General features: G+C 32.2%; 1 protein-coding gene across 1 annotated transcript in view; it reads left to right on the forward strand.

Annotated features, from left to right (window-relative positions):
• The window catches only part of ham (hamlet), a 242,068-nt gene that overhangs the window by 205,013 nt on the left and 16,529 nt on the right, over positions 1–20,526 (forward strand). The window contains exon 6 of the mRNA XM_089635989.1: positions 11,153–11,261. Within this exon, the coding sequence (XP_089492115.1) occupies positions 11,153–11,261 (109 nt within the window). The remainder of the gene's footprint in view (positions 1–11,152; positions 11,262–20,526) is intronic.

A 20,526-nucleotide genomic window follows, 5' to 3' on the forward strand; every position in this document is an offset into this window, starting at 1 on the left:
AAATAATAATGTTGATCATCTTGCCAAAGTTCTTTGGACCCACTGCATCTTGAACACATATACTATGTCGATGGATTTCACAAATCAAAAAGCCAACTTCTTAAGGTTGACCTTTGCAAATAATTATGTTCTCTCGCCAAAGTTCTTCGGATGCTCTAACTACATCTTGTTGAACACATTTATTCTAACAAACATTCTTGACCTACAAAAAAAGTATATCCCTTTTATATCTTCCTTTTTATATGCCATATTTGGAATGTAACACTTTTTGATCTCAACTAAATGTGTTTAGTATTACGTTTTGCTTTAGTTTTTTCAGATGCTTTTGGCTAAGTGAAATGAAGAATGTTTTCTTTCATGCTTTTATCATGATATCCCTGTAAAAATACCACTTTTACATAGATAGGAATGGCGTCGAAGAGATACCAATCAAATTATTTGACGCAATCAAAGCGTGACGGCGCGCGGCGTCATCTGGCAAGTGCCATATTTCTACCCTTTGTACTTCATTACATTACTCGTAACTTACTCATAGCACGTCATCATAACGGTTCTCGGAATCAAACACAGAAACCCAGATTTTGAAATAACTCTGTAACCCTCTTCAATATATATTTACGTGGAAAAGCAATAGTGTTACTAATAAAATATCTAAGAACCGGCTTTTGGCAAATATTTCAGATTTTGCTTATATAGCAGAATACTAAAAGTAAGAGTGTTCTTAGTTAGACCAAAGAGAAATGTGCCGTTTAAACCATAAATAAAACCAACACAAGAAATTTTATAATGTAGAATCGCCGCTCGGACCTACACAATAACATCATTATCGATGATAACAATTTTATCGCTGCAATCGATTGAACGATACATTTTTGTCCGCTGGACATGAACGCCTTACACTATCTAAATTGACACAGAAAAGCAGATAGTATCACGAAGTCTCTACTTTCACTCACGTCTCTATTATTGTAAAAATGCATTTACGCAATAAACATATAAACGTTTTTACCATTATGTGTTGTGATAATCGCTACTTGTTAGATGGTCGTACGATCAGTACAAATCAAAAAACAAATATACCAAAAGCCATGCTTCAGTGGAAAGCAATAAAATAATAGTTAACATGTTTATAAAAATGGATAATCAAATATTTTGCCGCTGGTGCACCGTGCCTATTTGCTTTTATCAAATTATTTTTATAACTGCCAGTGAAAGACAACTTTTAGCTATGTTATCAAATAATTTATAGAATAATAATTATTGTATACACAGATACTCTTGTCAATTGTGGTCAGTTTTTATAATTTTTTTTTTAAGCCGAGTCTAATGTGATATTGGAGTTTCAGAATAATTCTCTCTGTATTACACCGGATCTAAGGTTTTTTGGACTTTTATGAATGCATTTTTAAAACTCGTGTAAAAATAACAGACTTATACACAAAAATCAATTACTTTTTTATGAATAGCGCGCTAAAAAGTTGTTGTTGAACGTTATTAAATCCGTGTAATTGAAAACGATCTTATCAAATAAAGATGGCTTAGAATTGCTCAACACTTCCCAAATATGGTTTTAATTTCACACGTTTTAGATACTGTTGCATTTTAGGTTTGGAGTGGATCTTAATTTTGTTAATGTTAAAAAGGGGAACGAAAATATTATAACTGGGAAAACTCACAGAGTTTTAACGAAGCATTCAGAATTGAGGTGCTCGCTTTGCAAAACAGTTTGCGTATTGCTTTTTAAATTTTGAAGTTTATTTAAGCAGATGAATGTAATATTTAATTATTTTTAGATGAAGATAATATTAATAAATTGAAAAATGAAACAGAACAATGCAAAGAAAATAAAAAAGATCGGAATTAGGGATCGGACACAGGATTTCTGTCTTACCGACACAACGCTTTTAACCATTAAACTATTGAAATATGATTATTGTCCTCGTTTTCGTCGATCATGTTTCAATAGCTTAGTGGTTAGAAGAGTTGTCCCAGTAAACGGAGATCCTGAGTACGAGCCCTAGTTTCGACGGTTACGTCTTTTTTATGTTATGTTTTATGTAAATTTAGATTTATTTATTACAATATCTCTATCTTACAGGGGCAACGCGACACGATCGACGAAGATTAAGAAAATAGTCAGGTTTCAATAGTGTAGTGGTTAAAAGCGATTTCCCGGTAATACAGACATCTTGGGTTCGATCCCTAGTTGCGACCTGTACCTTTTTTATTTCCTGTTTCATGTTTTGTTTACACTTATTAATATTGTCATCTGCTTAAAATAATAAATTACAATTATTTAGGTACGTCCATTTAGAACGTATCTTTAAAGTAATAACACCTAAATTATAATTTATGGTTGTTTATGAGAAATGAGCTTGAATTTTGAGTTCTTATTTGCTAAGTTTAATCTCCATAAGATTTATACTTTAGCTTGAGACGCAATGGTTGTAAAGCTAATACTCACCGACATTACAAACATCTGTAGTCGAGCTTCATCCGCTGAATCTATTATCAAGTTGATAGCTTTCCTTCAGGTTATAACTTGGGCAATTATAACTTAATTAACAAACGTTGCTTTAACAACTTGGAGTTTTACTTTGGCCATTGTTAGAAGGGACCTGTCACCCTATTGAGTTTATGGCTTGGGGTGGTATCCGGGCGGGAATAAGATGAAGGAAGTAATGATTCTTCGAGGGCTTAAAGCTCCCAGAAGCCCGATCAAGTCGCACAGATGCCTTTTATTATCTAACATTTCAACAGAACATAACAAATCCGAAATTATTTTCTCAGATAGATTAATAATTTGATTTCATTAAGCGCAGACTTTGAAGACTGGCATCATAAATGGCGATTATCTACTTCAACTATTGCGCGATTCTTAAAATTAATAATGCAAAAATATACTAATAAACTAGAAAGTAGATTATTGTTTTCCATTTGGGAGGGAGTGAGGGTGCCACCGCCCCGGGAATCATTAATTCGGTAATCAACTCCTCTGACATAGGTCATAACAAGTGGTTCGCTAAGTTTGGTGACTTAGCAGTGGTGCCCGCGTTCATGCGGTGAGGTTTGTTCAGGTCTTGGCGGCGAATGCGTCTGCCCACCGGGAACCTTAGACCTCTCCCGCCAAACTTTCTCTAAGGAATGGATTCATAAGTAACTCTTGGACAAACTGACACCCGAATTACTACCCATCCTTTACAGAACTTTTCTTAAAAATACTCACCACACCATGCTCTCCCCAAAAGATGATATAGGCCCGAGAGAAATTATTTTCCTCGTGGCCTCCTGTGTGAAGTTAATGTTTATAAAACGTATCTACTTATATACAGCAAAAGTTGACTAAGACTGTTGTAACACAACTATTTGGAATTTTATCTGTCTGTAAATTGGTTTGTTCCGTTCCGGTTCCGTTCCGGTTCCGTTTTCATGTTCGATGATGACTCTTTTAATTGTTCAGGATTATCTTTTAAAATGTGAAATTGTCGTGTTTACTAATTAATTGTATGTAAAACGTACCTACTTAATTAGTTAACCTAACAATACCTACTTACAAATCTTATGATTTCAGAGGAAATTTAGGCCTCGCTTTAAAATAAGAGAACATTACAAAAATGCTTTTTAAAAAAACTAGATTTTTTTTTAATAACGTATAGTGAAAAGTGGCATATTAAAGCACTCGTTTTTTGAATATTAATTTCATCATTAGAAAAACATGCGCAAAAAACTGTTTCGAAGCGACCGGGATTAGAACTTTGCCACCTTCCGCCTTCAAAACTTGAATACGCCACTAAGTTATCGAGGCAACCCATAAGTACAGTAAATTAAGCATTTATTTACTAAACGATTTTTTTATTCGTATTTCCTTTCCTTTTTTGTACGGACTTGTACACAAATATACATATTTAATGTTCGAATACCATCACAACTGATAGGTAGGTTCCAAAAATTACAACCAGAATGTAATTTCAAATTAATATTAATGTGGCGGTCGTGTTCGGATATAGTGGATTTGTCAATCACAAGGAATTATACAACTTTTTATGATGATCATTTTTCCAATTGAATACCCGGACAATCAAAACTGGTTAAATTCATACATAATTTGTTGGAGTGGGCTATGAAATATATTCAGTTTTAATCCAAAATAAAATTAATCCTCAAATCGTGCGAAATGATAAGACAGTTTTTGTTATCCCTGGTTTTGAATATAGGGTGGACATGGTGTTATTAATATTTATATACAAAGTGAAGAGTTAAATATTAGGGATATTATAATTGTAGAATTGATAATTGCATATTAGCTGAAAAGCGTAGAACCTTGAAAAATCAGGAAATCTGACTTTATTTGTTAATATTATTCGTAAGAAATTTAAACATTTCAAATATGGAATATAAATAATTTCTGGCAAAAAAATATTATGTTGTAGATAGGTACTTTACGCTTGCCTGAATTCTTCATACAATCAGTTCCAATTAAAAGAGGAGAAGAAAAAAACATGCGTGTTTTTGAACCAGAGTTATAATCATAGAAACACAATAGAACTCATTATCGACAGTATCGACACACTAAAATATAGATAACGGACATTTTTTTTTCCTTAAAATTCATATCATCCCTGTAGATCCGTGACAAAACGATAAATCCATTCGCGCGTCATAAAAATATGAAAATGCATATTGTTCTTTGATAAATCTGCGTCTGTACTCGGGAACACAACCCTTTGTCGCACCGGCCCATCGCGCTACCGCGGGGCCCATGGGCCGGTGCGGCAAGGGGGAGGGGTGCTTAGGCCCAGCACGCGACCCAACCCTCGCGACAGTATGACCGGAGGTATTGTCGCAATAATAATATGAGGATTATGACGGGAGTGACGACGTATTGCAGTTATGATTATTTTAATGGTTTCCAAGCTGTGTTCCAAATTGAGTATTTGTTAAATCAATGATATAAAGAAATTGCCAGGGCGTTTAGTTACAATGTTTATATAAATACACACAACATTATTACACTAATTATAAACATGCAGATTATTTTTGTTGACGTACATAATTTTCTAAAATTTTAGCTATTGATTGTTACAATCGCCTTGTACAAAGTATCTCTACTTAGGAACCATGCTGTATATCTGAATCTAGCTGATAATTCATAAGTTTGGAAATTACTTGGTAACATGTACAATATTTTGGACAAAGTTGCACTTCGGATAAATGCTGAATCAATATTTTGTGCGAAAATATATTAAACAATAATAAATCTCCGGGGAATATTACACATATTGTGAAGATTGACTTAAACTAATTTAAACATATAACCCAATAATATCATAAACGAAGGTTCACCCATCTTGGACAGAATGAAAAAGGTAATTTTCAAATATTTTTTAGTAAATTCCTTACACTGCGCATAACCGTCTGCAGCCAGTGAGACTATGGCACCCCCAATTTGGGACATGTTTTTTTACTTAAAGGGGAGGGGAAAGAGATGGGAAAAAAGGAAGTTGGGGAAATACCTGGCTATTCAGATTTAGTCATCAAACACAGTTAAAGCCATTTTGTACCTACTTCAATTTCAAGCAACGTTTTAGTTCTGAATTGTGATCTTTCACCAAGGCGATACTGAGAGTAACATCCGCTCTGAAAACTGACGCTAATTTACAATACAATATTTTACATAAATTAATTGCGAAAAAACACAAATTTTAAATAAGTGAATTATTATTTTTTTTTTTTTTACAAAACTATTTTCATTGCGAAAATTCTACCGGATGGTGAAAAGCTCATTAAAAATAGATATGTAATTCTAATAATTACAATTTTATTTGGTATTATTGTAGTAAAGCTAATATTAATAAAATACAAATATTTTATATTTGTAGGTATCTATATGAAAAGATAGGTACCAATATCGGGGTGTATATAATATAATATAGGATCTGTAAATACAGTAGATATAAATGAACCCTTCTTATTTTTAATTGCTTTTTAAAAAATGTTTGGGGACCAATGCTATTTTTTTAATTCGACGCGGGATAGACGTCATCTTTGGGAAACACAATTTTTATGGTTGTATCATTTAGACCCCTCCGCAATAGGTAATTACAATAATGGTGATTTTTTAGCTTATAATTTACAATGTGTCCGTGTATACAGTAAGCAGGATTAGATTTGCATTTATTACAAAATGTCTTCATAACGGATTACTCAATATACCCTTAAAATAAGTCGAATACGCATATTAACACTTTTTTTTCTAAACAGAAATGGTATGAAAGTATATTTTGCTTCTCAAACACATAACAATTAAATAGAGGTCTAAATTTTTAAGTATTATTTATAAAATTATCGCTTTTTAAAAGTAGTTTTTTCTCTAATTAATATTTCCCTTATTGAAATATAAATATTGTCGTTTTACGTGATGATTTTCGACCAGAGTGACATTTAAAAAAAATAATCATTTGGGTATTTCAACTGTCTCAGAGAATTCCCGATTTATTGTGATTTACTGGGAAGTCTTGACATTTATTTTTAAACTAGATGCTTTAATATCCTTAACTTCCAAATAAGGCTTATAATCATGAACTTATAATACACAACTACTTTAAAATATACCTACTACGTTCCATAAGCTTATTACAAGTATTTTATTTGTCCTCCTTTAAAAAAATCATGCCGTTGATAAATCCCTTCAAAAATAATTCGTTAGGATTTAAATTCATATTTTTTTGCTTTGCTGTGCCTACTGATGAAGATAACGGCTTATGAAATTAAATTCATTTGACAATCCAGTCACACCACGTGACAAACCAAATATTAGCTGAGGGTTGAACGCCTACACAACACAATAGAATTAAACATCACAAATAATGACAATATGAATGCAATAATAGATTCATTTGTCAGCCCCGCCCAAGTCTCGTCCACAGCCGAGTACAATGACAAAAATAAATACGTCATTTATTTAGAATTAAACACGGTGATATGTACAGATCGCATTAACACTAATAAACCGTTAGGTCTAATATATCAAACAGACCCATTCGCACTTACGACTTTCTAGTAGTAAAAACGCCCTCGATGCATAAAAAAATAATAATATTTCGTTTCAAATACGATCAGATCACCCGAGTGACTAACCAAAGTTATGATTCTCATCCAAATAAAGAGAGGGGAATATTAAATTAACCCGTTATGGTCCATTATGCAATTGTACCATTGCAACTATGCTGGGGTACTAGGGGATGATTTGTGATCGCTTCTGTGTATACCAGTCTTATTTGGTGATTTAAAAATATGATTACAGTTTTTTTTCACCTTAATAAGTTATAACTCTTCTCGATCGATACAAAATAACTCAAGATCAAAAAGATTTGGATTCATCAATTTATGTCCACTTTAAATGGTCTGGAATACTTGCCGAAATCTTGAATGGAAAACCATAGTAAAACCATAGTATCATTGTTAACTAGTTGAAGTCCCCGGCTTTGCCAGAGCTTTATACAGAGTTTTTCAAAATCCGATGTAGGCAGTAATTATTATTATTTTGAAAGTTAAATCAACAAAATCTACATTCTGCTTTAAGGGGCGAGGAAACGGGATGGGGTTGTTTTCGAAATACATGTTACTAATAATTTTACATAATTTTCAATACCGTATGTGACTTCTTCCGTTATGATATAGACGGTGGAAATGTTGGGTGACCATGCAAAGAATTATTGCAATCCAGAGCGTCAGTGTAATGGATTTTAAATTTTTGTGGACTAGAAGATATCTCGATCAGCTCCTCATGTTACGAAGATATGTTCAAAATAATCGATTCGATCAGGTTTATCATTTAACGCGATGAATACAAATCAACAGCTAATAAAATAAGTTGTATTCTTTATAAGTTAATAAGTTGTATCAAGTTAATTGTACATTAGTATTCTTATATTTTCATTAAACTATATTACAGTCTAATTCAGCTGTTAAATGTAATTTGTCTTATTTCATGACAACTCTTATTTGTTGAATTAGCAATGGTTGAATACTGACGCAATTCTGAATATATTTATATCCATTAGTAACAATAATGGCAAGCCTTTCCATAAGGGTTGCAGCCCTGTCTAAAGGCATGAAAGGGTTGTACAAGTCAGGGCTGACACATCATCCATCATCCATCATCTCGTGCTGATATCATTAGAGCGCGCGACGCGACGGGCGCGTGTCGCGCAATGTGGGCACGCCAAGATTAATGGATCGATCGAGAAAATCGATCATTGCGCAATGCAAAATGAAATAAAGCATTGTCATATATTATTGTGTTGAACTAATCACATATTAGAAAAAAATTGGAAATCGTCAACTTTCAGTGGGAAAAGATAAAGAAGTTTTTAAGAATTTGTTAAAATATATAGTATGTTTTCACTATTCGAAACAAAATGTTGATTTTAATTTAGTTGTGTGTAAATTTATTTTAATTATTACTTATTTGATGTATCTTTAGACCCACTTGTTTAACTTAAAATTAGATATATTTAAGTAATAACTTTATTATTTTTATTTATTTTTTAGATCCACTTGTTTTATTCATATAATTACTTTTAATTTTTGTGCATTTTCAGACGTATTTCATAAACAAAATAAATTTATTATACTCATATTTCTATTCTAGAATCTACGTTTTACTCTATGGCACACCTCTCCACATTCCGGAATAAATGAAATAAAAAAGATTTTATTTTTTGCCCTGAGAACTCCGTTGTAACCGTGCATCGTTGTAATCCGTTACGTGCGTTTTTTTATGATAAACGTAGGTAGATTCAAAATTAACAGTAAAATATAGATGAATTCATTAACTATCACTATACTAAATTTATATGTCAACGTATTAAAATTCAGGAATGATTTTTTTTAAATGAGGGCGAGTAATATCCAACTCAAAAATCACTCAACTCATATTCTAGTTATTGACGCGAGTAATTGAGTGGTTAAGTACCTACCTACTAGACATAAAGTAGTAACTTTAATTTTTCTGAAAAGTTTCTATTTATAAGAGATTATAAGATGTACACAAGTGTATATTTACTAGGAAGAAACCAGTTTTACAAACAGTTGCAAATAAATCATTAAATGTCTGGTCAGTGGATGAGTTAGCATCGCGTCTTGTTCCCACCCATGCATCCTATTTCTTGGCTGGCCAAGTCCGGTAACACGAAACAGGCAAAATTTTCCGTTTAGTTTTATGGTAGTTGGATATTTAAAAATATTGTTAAGATATTCGTACATGTTTTGTATTTCTTTTAAAAATAAAATTGTCAAACATTAACAAAAAACGTTACTCTTATTAAATATTCAACTCTGATTAGATTCACCCCTCACGCATGCGATAGCTCCGGAGTCAGTACATCACTTCCTGTCCGGTCGGGAAGCGAACCCGTGTATGTTGGCTGGGAAGTCGAGTGCCCAACGACTAGGCCACCTGTCGACTCACCTGACTTCAAAGCAGTTACGATTTGATTTGATTTCTGGTAGGGGTTGGTATTTTTACAGGGGGTGGGGTTGATATATTAGCAACTTTTAGGGATTTTCATTGAAAAATAAATGTAACCGAAGTTCGCTGACAAAAAAGTTAAATTTATTTGAAGCTAGGTATGTTTATTTTAAAATTACTTTTGCGTACGTATCTATATCTCTGAAAAAGACACGATTGTTATTTTTATTTTTTACCTAAAACAATTTAAAATGAACAAAACAGAAAAAAAGGCGACAACTTTTATTTTTGGATTTCATTTATTTGCGGTCGGTAAAGGATTTCACCGTTCAGGGATGGTAAAATCTTAACTTAGGTTCTAAGTGTTTTTAGTATTTGTTCACCTACATTACTGACAAATTGATATCAATATTGAGTTAGGGTCACCCCTCAATAATTTAAATGAAAGGTGGTTCAAGGCATACCTGTTAATATGTTTCATCTCTTGAACAGCGACAAAATTATTTGTAGAACCTACCCGTAATGAAATATGAATACTTAAGGTATTGTAGTCTAGACCTTACTCTACCTTGTAACAGAATGTTTCATGGAAATAATATAAAATCAAAGTTGGTAACACTGTTGTAAAGTAATTGCCACAAATTTTGAACAATTTATCAAATTCGAAAGTTAATATTGATGTTTTCTAAAGATTCTAGTTTAGTTTGTTTCTTTTTTATATACGTGTGTTCAAAAATATAATGTTAGTTCATTTACAGAAAATATGTTACAATGTACTAAGTAATCATTTCACAATATCGATTTGCTTGAATATTTCACCTGCCGAAAAAAAAATTACAAAATTAAAACCAAATATTATGCTGAAAAAATAGTTACATACAGAATTATACCTAAGTATTCTAAATTCTGAACTACCCCCGAACACCTGTGAGGGTGTTCAAAACTAACACAATTTTCCCTCGTTTTTTATCATTGAAAATAGCTTCCACCGTCCCGGTGTGGGTGTGTGTGTAATATGTACAGGTTAGAACAGGGCGGTGTGCGTGTCTGAGGGTGGGGGGTTAATGCCAATTTGACACGCCTTTTGTTTTTGAGTACCACTTGTGCTCTATGGAACATTAAAGTTTTGTATTGTACGGAAGGACGACCTCACCTGTACATCGGAAGCTACTGATTGTTTTTGTGTTGTGATTAATTTGGCCAACCATTTTTCTGGTAAATAATAAAATTTAGTTCAGTTTTATTTCTTAATATTTTTTAAGTCAGTTAATTGATTGTGTTTTGTAATAATGAATAATTTTTATTTAGATTTTTTTAAACAATACATTCACCTTAAAATCAATTAAAAATGGAAAACAAAAAAAAAATATTGTATCAGAAAACTAGAACACTGTGAAAAGAGTTAATTTTTAAGTGAAGAAATGTCAAGAATGAAAAAATCAGTCATTTTAAACTTGACACTCAACCATTAATATTTTATTCGTATATAGCTACTCAATTGTAGGTTAAGTGAACGTCCAATATTATGTACGACAATAACTGGTATTTTTATGATTTATTAAAAATTGTATTTAAATTTCTAAACCTTGTTTTTTTAGGTTTGTGCTTCTGAAGCGTTTATCAACACTTTTCTTTATTTTAATAAGGTAATATTTTACAAAGCATTTTTTGCTTTCACAGGATCTCAGAACAGTGGAACAGTCGAGGACGATCGTGAAGAAGACGAACTAGAGGACTCCAGTGAACTGAGATGCTCTGTGTGCGAGCTGCTCTTCCAAGATATAGACAAGTGAGTCCACCATCCATTGTTTTATTGCAAATAACTCTATGAACATGTATATTCATATCAAAATAAAAACATTCTGTGGTATTTTGCAAAATATTGAGTAGGTACTTAAAGTTGACGGTGCAAAACAGTTTTGTCTATTTATTTTTTAAGATTTCTTATAAACACAGTACGTGTTTGCAACACTTCATTAAACGTTTAATTAAAAAAGGGAACAAGCCTTGTTAGAATTGATGTAACAAGATTACAACTTATTTTTGCACTGTGCCTAAAAAAAAACGCCAAATGCGTTGACAATAATTATTATTATACTCCGAGGGCAGCTACCTTATAATAGGTACGCTCTAGAAAAATCAACATATTTTATGAATTGAAAGCATTTTTGGCATAATTGTTGTGTAGGCTCCATCAAATTCGTGTTTGTAAATGTTAATAAAGGTAATAAAAATATATTTGTGTTATTAGGAAAGCTCTTTGCCTCTCTTAGCTAGTTCACTAAGGAGGCACTAGTCATGTATAAAATTTCTAAATTACTAAAACGTTATTAATATTGCAATATTTACCATAATTTATTCGCAATTTCATAAATTTTACTCAGTCTCAGAGGGCGTGGTGAGTGATTTGATACCCCACAAAATGAAAAACCTTTTCCGTTCGCATGTTTATTAGAAATAATAATTAAATTAATCTTAAAAAATCATTTGCGTGTTCGATTAAAGATTCAGGAGCGAAGCCCCGAAGAGTAACAAGCAACGCACGAATTTGATAAACCGTCTGATAAAAATATATACGCTAGATTTATTTATAATAACCATGAAACGGGTGATAGGTAGAGAGGTCGAATAGTCAAATATACTAACCAAACCATTGCTGGAAATCATTCTTAATACCGTTCCACCACCTCATCGTAAATATGACTGTTCGGAGTGACAGATTACCTGAAAACAAAGCACTTTGACTCGCATAAGTTCGCTCAGTACAATAAATACTTCTAATAATATTTATTACACCAAGGCGAATGAAAAATTTTTTAAAATTTATTATTGTATATGTTTAACTTGTAGGACTTCGAAGAATAATAATTCATAAAGTTTTTTGTGTAAGTTTATGGGCTCAATCGTATTGCAAATCAGCATTCGTAGCAAGATGACAGAAACACTGCTCTACGCATTGAACTTTAAGTCAGGGGGTTGTCTTTTGATTCCCACCTAACGCAATAACAAACTTAAAAGATTTTTTTTGTAAGTTTGTAGGTTATGAATCCGTTTTTTTTCAAAATTTTGGACAGGTTTTTGATCTGATCAAGATTTAAGAGAAAGTTTGCAAATATGTCTAAAAAGTAAGGAAGGCGAATAGCAATCATAAAAAATAATTATTTGACCACTATTAAACAATAATAGTTATTAATGTAAATTAAACTTGACAACACTAAATATGTCATGTTGGTAGCGTCAACATTAATTTTCATTACATTACTTGCGCTAATCTGAAGTAGAATTATTCCTGTTTAAACTTCGATACCATGAAATATTTATTTGGTTTAAATATGTGACCTGATTAATCAGCTTGCTCGTTGAAATCGATTTATTTACATGCAAACAAAATAAAATCACTTCACAAATAAGTGTTAAAAATTATTTGCAAAAAATGTTTCTGAAGTTTTTTACTCGTTTTGATGGTGTTTTGTTTGTCATGGACAAATGGCTTTTTAAAAGCAATATTTTTTCCTATGACTAGTGCGATTGAAAGCACATTATTAAATTCATGGAATGTTATGACATGTTAATCTATAATTTACATAGAAGGCCTTCTCCATTGCTGATGTCCATTACGATTTGTAAAACATGCAATGCACTTTCGATGGAGCGTGCCACTTCGCGCTCGCATGCCGTGTTGTGTGATAACTGCATCATCAAAGATTTTTTACATTTTAAAGAGGAATTGGAATAAAAAATGTACATTTTTATAATTTTCATTAAATTGATTGAAAGTATTTTTCCGACTGTCAGCATAAAAATTTTACACTGGTTATTTATTTTCCATGAAACAATTTAACAACAATATATTACAGAGATTGCGGATGAAGAACACATAAGTAATAATAATAATAATTATAATGGATAACTTGTACAGCGCTTTTTGTGTAAAAAATCAGCTCAAGAGCATTGTAAAATTGCAGTTAAGCGAAATTATATTAACAAGTAGTTGTGATAACATGTATTAGAAGTAATGCCAAAATATGTCGATTTGACATGACATTGATAATTTAAAGTAATGCTAAAGATAAAGGGAAGACTTCGGTGGCTAGGTCATGTGGAGAGAATGACCGAGCATCAAGAACCAAAGTCCCTGCTGAGCTCAAGACCGATAGGGAGAAGGAGCCTGGGAAGGCCAAGGTTAAGATGGAGCGACAACGTCCTCAAAGATTTGTCTGCCTTGGAGCTTCGAAACTGGAGAGAGCTGGCGCGGGACCGAGATGAGTGGAGGAAGACTCTTGAGGAGGCCAAGACCCACCAGGGGTTGTAGAGCCAAAAGTGATGATGATTATGATGATGAATGCTAAAGATAATATTACCGAATAATCATGAAACACGCAAGATGTGATTTTATTATTACTATACGTTGGTACAACTAGAAAAGTTATAGTGGAATTATAAAAAGGCCTTGGGGCAGTTTTACTATTTTGTGACATGCGTCAAAAGATAATGGTCAAACTATCTGTAAGTGACGTTGAAAATGTCAACGGTCATTGCTGCATCTAGCAGTTAATTGGTTGTATATTTTTATGAGCGTCCTCAGACATCTTCCAATCTCTTTGGATCCTGTTTGACAGTGAGTTTTGGGGAATTTGATAATAAGAATAAGGGTAGAAATGAAAAATAGAAATCAACAAAACAAATTTTTGGTCATAATTTTTCAAAGCGTAAAATATTCCGAAGTGAAATGAAAAAGCTTTTTTCGCTATGCTACTGCGATCATCATACAACTAATGTAATAAATCATATTCGATTCCTCTCAAAAGAAATATTGAAACAATCTCTGCTTGACAGATATTTCATCAGAATGTACCCAATAAAGATTTTTTAAAATTACATCGCGAAGGAGGAAACGTGTTTCAATAAATTAATTATTGCGCTTCGTGTAAAGATGTATGTAATAAAAACATCATCTTGTTCTCCTTTAAGATTTTTTATTTTAAATTAATATGTTCATGTTAAAGAAATCATGTTAGACGCGGTGCACAAGAAAAAAAATCGTAAATTAATCCTTCAGCCAAACTTTATGTTTCCTTTCCTTGTAAACAAAGGGAAAGTATGTTACTTATGACAAAATTGCACACCTCTTTCTTAATTTATGTGCACAATGTTAAGGATTTTTAATATCTAATTTGCGTTTAAATGGGTGCTTTATAACGTGGGCGAACATTAATCTACTGATAAAAAATTAACGATAAAACTATCACAAATCACATAAAGCAACCGTAAAATACAGATATTTCGCATGATACACTGTAAGGCTGAAGAAATTTTAATGTTACGAAGAAAAAAATAGGCAGATCAATCTTTAAAAGCACTCTTTACTTATCCTGATGAAGGTTATAAAATTTAAAACAAATTCGTCGAAAGTTTTTAGAATTTCTGATATTTCTAAATCTTGCTATATTTTTATGAAAAATGAAACGTGTTTTTGAGTATAACTACTTCATAAAAGATAAATCAAAAGACAATATAGATATAAAATTGAAATGTTTGGATAGCTAAATTGTTAATATTCACCGAGGAAATTCGTTAAACACTGATTATTGTGATTTAAAATATTTTGAATTTTTTTTTTGGACCTTACTTATTTTGCTCAGTTAGACCTCTTTTAGCGAGTTTCTCCTGTAAATTTTGAACTTACGAGTATGTTAGGTTAGGGGTTGAACTGGTTCGGTCCCAAAACAAGTTGTCAAGCAAATTTATTATAACATAAAACATAATGATACCTACTCGAAAGTGAAAAAAAAAACATTTATCATAAATAAATTTATACAATTTATTATTTTTTTAACACGATATGTTCGTACCTAAAGTATTATAATGTTCGTGTCTATCAAGTGCCCTCGCCGTGTCACGAAATCTCACCCTGATTGAAATCAGAGCCAAACAACATCCCTTATTATCCAAATGATAACAGTACACAGTGAAACACGTACTTTATTATAAATGATGCCGTTTCATATCGGCGAAAAGATCTTCGGTAAAATCATCACGATGATTGAAGCGTGCTTTTAGGCCATCTGATTCGATCTTCTTTTCATTATTGATAATGAAAAGGTGCCACTGTCCATAAGGTTTCCAAATAAAGTTGTACATGAAAAAGGACTAACAAGTTCCCCAATAAAAATCCATTTTTAATGCAATAAATTTCCTAACCACATTTTTGTGTTATATGTTCTTTAAAAATTACTAACACCGACTGAAGGGCAAATTAAGTTGATTTGTATTACTTAGGATGGGCTTGTTTATAATATGAGATAAAAATGAAAGCCTATAGATACGTTTATATCTTTCTCTGGGAAAATTAGAAACTAATAATAAAAAAACTATAATTTTTTTTCTCTGAATATTGTAAAAGTTAGCCCATATTTTCACGTGGAAAATATTGAATAATGATGAGTAAGAGTTATAAAACGTTATCGTTTCTAATTTATTATTGGCAAAGCAAAAGTTTAACGGTTTCCGAAGTTCGATATGATTCACCCTATAATCTTTGTCGATCAACTTGATTAGACCCATCACTGAAGATAATCTGTTTTGTTTTCCAATAATGGTGGAATCATTTTGTTTGGATCGGAAAATCGTGGAAAAGTGCCGCATTGTGTATCATCGAATGCCGCTATCTAACGCTTGTGGTTTTCAAATAGTTTTAAAAATAATATTATTTTTAAAATATAAGCAAATACCATCTGTATTAACTTTGAAGTAAAACAAGCTTATATATTTTCCTAACAAATGCAAACTATTCGTGCATTACAAATAAATGCAATAAACGAGTAAGGAGACTTGATATTCGAATGTGAATCGAATATTTCATTCATGTAGAATATAGCGTATATCATTCTAGAGGAATATGCATGAAAAATATGTATGCAAATGTATAAAGCGAAGGGTGTGCGCTTATGTGATAGCTAGGATAAGAGCTTAATGATTTATCCAGTATTTCTCTATGAAATTATTATCTCATTGGATATTTTAACGTATCGAATAGGTACCATATAATATATACATATATTAAATTTAGATATCGGTGTACCAAAAAATTTGCATATTAATATCAATGAAATGATAAAACAAACGAAAGTACGTAGGTAAACCCATTCTTGTATCTTGCTTTTTCGTTTTGAGAAGTAGTTTTTTATGAATATACATTTTCCCCACATATTGACAGCGCCTCAGTAATGTCTATTTTAACATTAGTGACACCTGTGATTTTTCCCTTGCCTTATTTGTGGAACACATTCATTTCTATAACCTTCACACTAGCATAAAACGAGGGAAACCTTATAACAAAAGTCCAATGAATAAGGGATGAATTCGCTTCATTTCGTAATCGACTAACATCGACTTGTTATGTGGTGGCCAAATTTGTCGTCTCTTTAAAAATTTTTTTGTGTTTTATAACTTCATTATAACAGCGAGTAGTTTTGATAGTAGAGTAAAGTGTCATATTGATAGATGAAGATTTGTTTCTATTAGAAAGTTCCTACTTCCCTCCTCTGTAATCAATTCTTCGAAACAGCGTCTACTGGTGCATGACGAATTTGCCGCGTATGAACTCATTTTTAATCCCCGACAAGTCAAACAGAATTACGTGTTTTGGAATGACTTAAATTCATTATAAACAATACTAATCGAAATCTATCTATCCGGCTTATAACTTAGAATGTTGTAGCAGTTAATCATTTGATCACTTCTAAATATTAATACACTGAATACTTGTCCTAAGAAATTAAACATGTTTACAATTTTCAGTTACATATAATAAAACACCATTTTTTTCTACATATTGCCAAATGAATTCCACAACGTATTATTAATTAATGAAAAAAGATCCCTTCCCATTATTTAATTAAATTTAAATATAGAATTTGAAAGCGGCTGTTTCAACAGTTCTTTTTCGAACCCCCTCGATGATACAATTAAAAAAATTGAAAAAAAAATAGTGCGTGAAGGCATTGAACATTATTATATTATCACGAAATATGAACTCTGTTCATATTTCGTGACGCTAGAGCTAATCGTAGTAGAATTATTAATTTTTTAAATGTAAATGCCACACAAGAGTCCCAACTGCTCCCGATCGTCTGGAGCCAGTGAAACTGTGGCATCCCCAACTGGGGTACGTTGTGAGGCTGAAAGCACTGATGGGAAGGATATGGGGAAGACGAGGGTGGGGAAGTTCTTGGCTATTCAGATATGATCACCAAACACGGCGAAAGACATTTCAAGCAACGTTTAAATTCTGGATGGTGGTTTTACACCAGGACAATACTAAGAGTATCTTCCACTCTGGAACGTGCCGCAAATTTACCTCATATTATTTAAAATGATTACATTGTGAAATACAAATTCACAAACCAATAAAATAAAATGTACTTGCGCACGCCGGTATTTGAACCGGCGACCTCTGGATTGCTAGTCGACTTCAAACGCACACACACACACATAATCAGACACAAACACACAAGCACACAACAAGTTTTCGGATTTATAGTTGAGACCTTTTATGATTTTCCGGGCAGGTTTGTAGATTTATGTCAGTTTTTCATCTTTATCTCTAGAATATTCTTTTTATTTACTCGTTGTCTCCTACCTGTCTTCTGATCGAGATTAGCATAAATAATTGCAATTTATATTATCATCTTATATTTTTTAACTCCATAAAAGACAAGACAACATTTGTGTTTTAATTGACATTTCTAAAATTATATCTGCTCTATAAAACGAACAATATTACGAACAGTGATTTATATTGATACCATACTAAACCAGTTACAAGGATGGTGATAGAAAAGATTATATTCGGTTTAGAACATCCACGTCTGGTAAATGTTGTTTTGTACATATTTGGTCGAACCTGGATTTAAGTGTTTTTTTCAATTAAATAGGGTAACCAACAGTACTTAATTTCTTGTAAGTACCAACATTTATAAATAATAATTATTGATAAACCAAAGCATCCATTAGAAACTAGAAAACATAGTTAATCAGACCCCTGACACCTGGCAAAACTTCTGTTCAGCATATAAATCACCGTATCGATTAGAAGTTGATAACAGGAGGACAGAAATACGTTCAGGTATGCGCCGAGGCACGGGAAAGCATTTGATGCAAGAATCTCGCCGATTCTCTCGATCATTCATAGATTGCACAAGTATGCTTCATTTGATTGGTTAATGCTGCCAACGGGCATAGATGTATTGGTTTTATAAAATTCCTCTGTCATCTGAACACAAAAAAGTCGAGACTGATTTACAAACTTCGGAAATAATAAGTACGCCTAATTTTTTCTTCCAAATACGAAATATTTGCATAAAGCCGGATCCACGTGATCTGTTCTGTGGAATATTTCTTAAAACGATTCGTTTGAAAGGAATTGTTGTGCGTTCCCACTTTACATTTGACTTTACGCACCGCGTAATATTTAAACCATGTGTTTTTAGTAAGGCTATTACTCTTTCTATTTCGTTAATACTTGCTCTATTCTCGATTCAAAATTGGGTTTCTGTTGGGAAAGCGACATTACTGGTTTAATTTATTCCTTGTACTATTTAATGACATTAAAATGGATGTTTCGAAGCGTCTTAACTCACGACAGAAATGATACTGCATGATCTAGAAGTTCAAGGTAAAATGCAACTTTAAAAACACCATTCGAAATATTTGTTTCTTAATAATAAACTACTCAATTATTCCACACTTTAACGGATAAGATTTTTTGGTATATACGCAATAGCTTATTTTGAGTTTCATTTTATCGTTTTATCCTCGGCCTAAGTAGGTTTTAAGCAATTTTTTTACCAGGTTGACTACACATTCATGGTATTATGACATATTGCCAGATTAACGTGCTTCTGGGTTAACCAACATGTTTTATATCTTCTCGCTACTGATCCGCTATCAAATTGCAAAGAAATAAATTGAGAAAGCTTCCGTGAAGTCATTCATTATGTTGGAAAAAAACGTACCAACAAAATACTGCCTACAGCTCCGTATTTATTACGTATTTTTAACCTGGTTCAATTAAAATTTTAGATTCATTAATACGAACTAATGAATATGTTAAGTTTAGCCTACTATCATCGAATATTTATTATTTACGTTTATATTTTGAAGGCAAAGTCGTTCGAAAATCTCACAAATCCCACGAAATCAAGTCAATAAGCACTTTCAAAAAGTAACATAGAGCTTTTATTAATTGAATTATCTCAATTGAATTGTCTTTAGACAGTAACATTGTAAACTTCAGATACTTTATTATGTTTTTTACAAATTGAAAAACAATATACTTTTATACGAGTATTATACCTATATGAAGTGGTGAAAGTCAACATGGATATCGCAGTCAATATTGGTTTTAACATAATTAAGAGTTGTGAACAACATGCGAGACAACAATGTTTTTTTCTGACCTGATTTATTTTACTCACTGGGTAAATTATTACGTCTACCGTTTATTGTAATAACGCATTTTTATGGCTTGAGTTGGCTAATAAAAAAACAATACCGCGTAATATCAAGAATCAAAACGATATTTTGTTCATTCTATTGGTACCTACCTAACTCACTAACAATACGTACTTGTATATACGAATGCTGATTTCACGTGGATAATTAATTATTATTATTATTTTTTAGATTAAGATTTTTAGGCCTATGGCGGTTATTTTTAATTTATATGGTGGTTTTTTTTTCTAATCTCTATAAAAAATTGAATAAAACTGAAGTGTTCTAAGAGTCGGTGTGTAGGTATATGAGTGAACTATTTATGACTACATTCGCAATTATGTACGAAGTAGAAGGTATTACTTACATATATTATGCATCTGTAACGTTCTGAATTATTTGGTACAATTTCGAGTGCGGATAATTGGGCGGTTAATGCGCAAACGTGATTAAGTTTTAATTGAAAAGGAAAAGATTCGCAAAAGCTTGATTTTAATCGCGTCACGATTACAGAACTGGGACGATCTGGAATGAAGTGGCTCCACCCAGCGACGTATATT

The sequence above is a fragment of the Hesperophylax consimilis genome, chromosome 1 (genome assembly GCF_061612785.1).
Source record: "Hesperophylax consimilis isolate HC1 chromosome 1, BYU_Hcon_1.0, whole genome shotgun sequence".
NCBI lineage: Eukaryota > Metazoa > Arthropoda > Insecta > Trichoptera > Limnephilidae > Hesperophylax > Hesperophylax consimilis.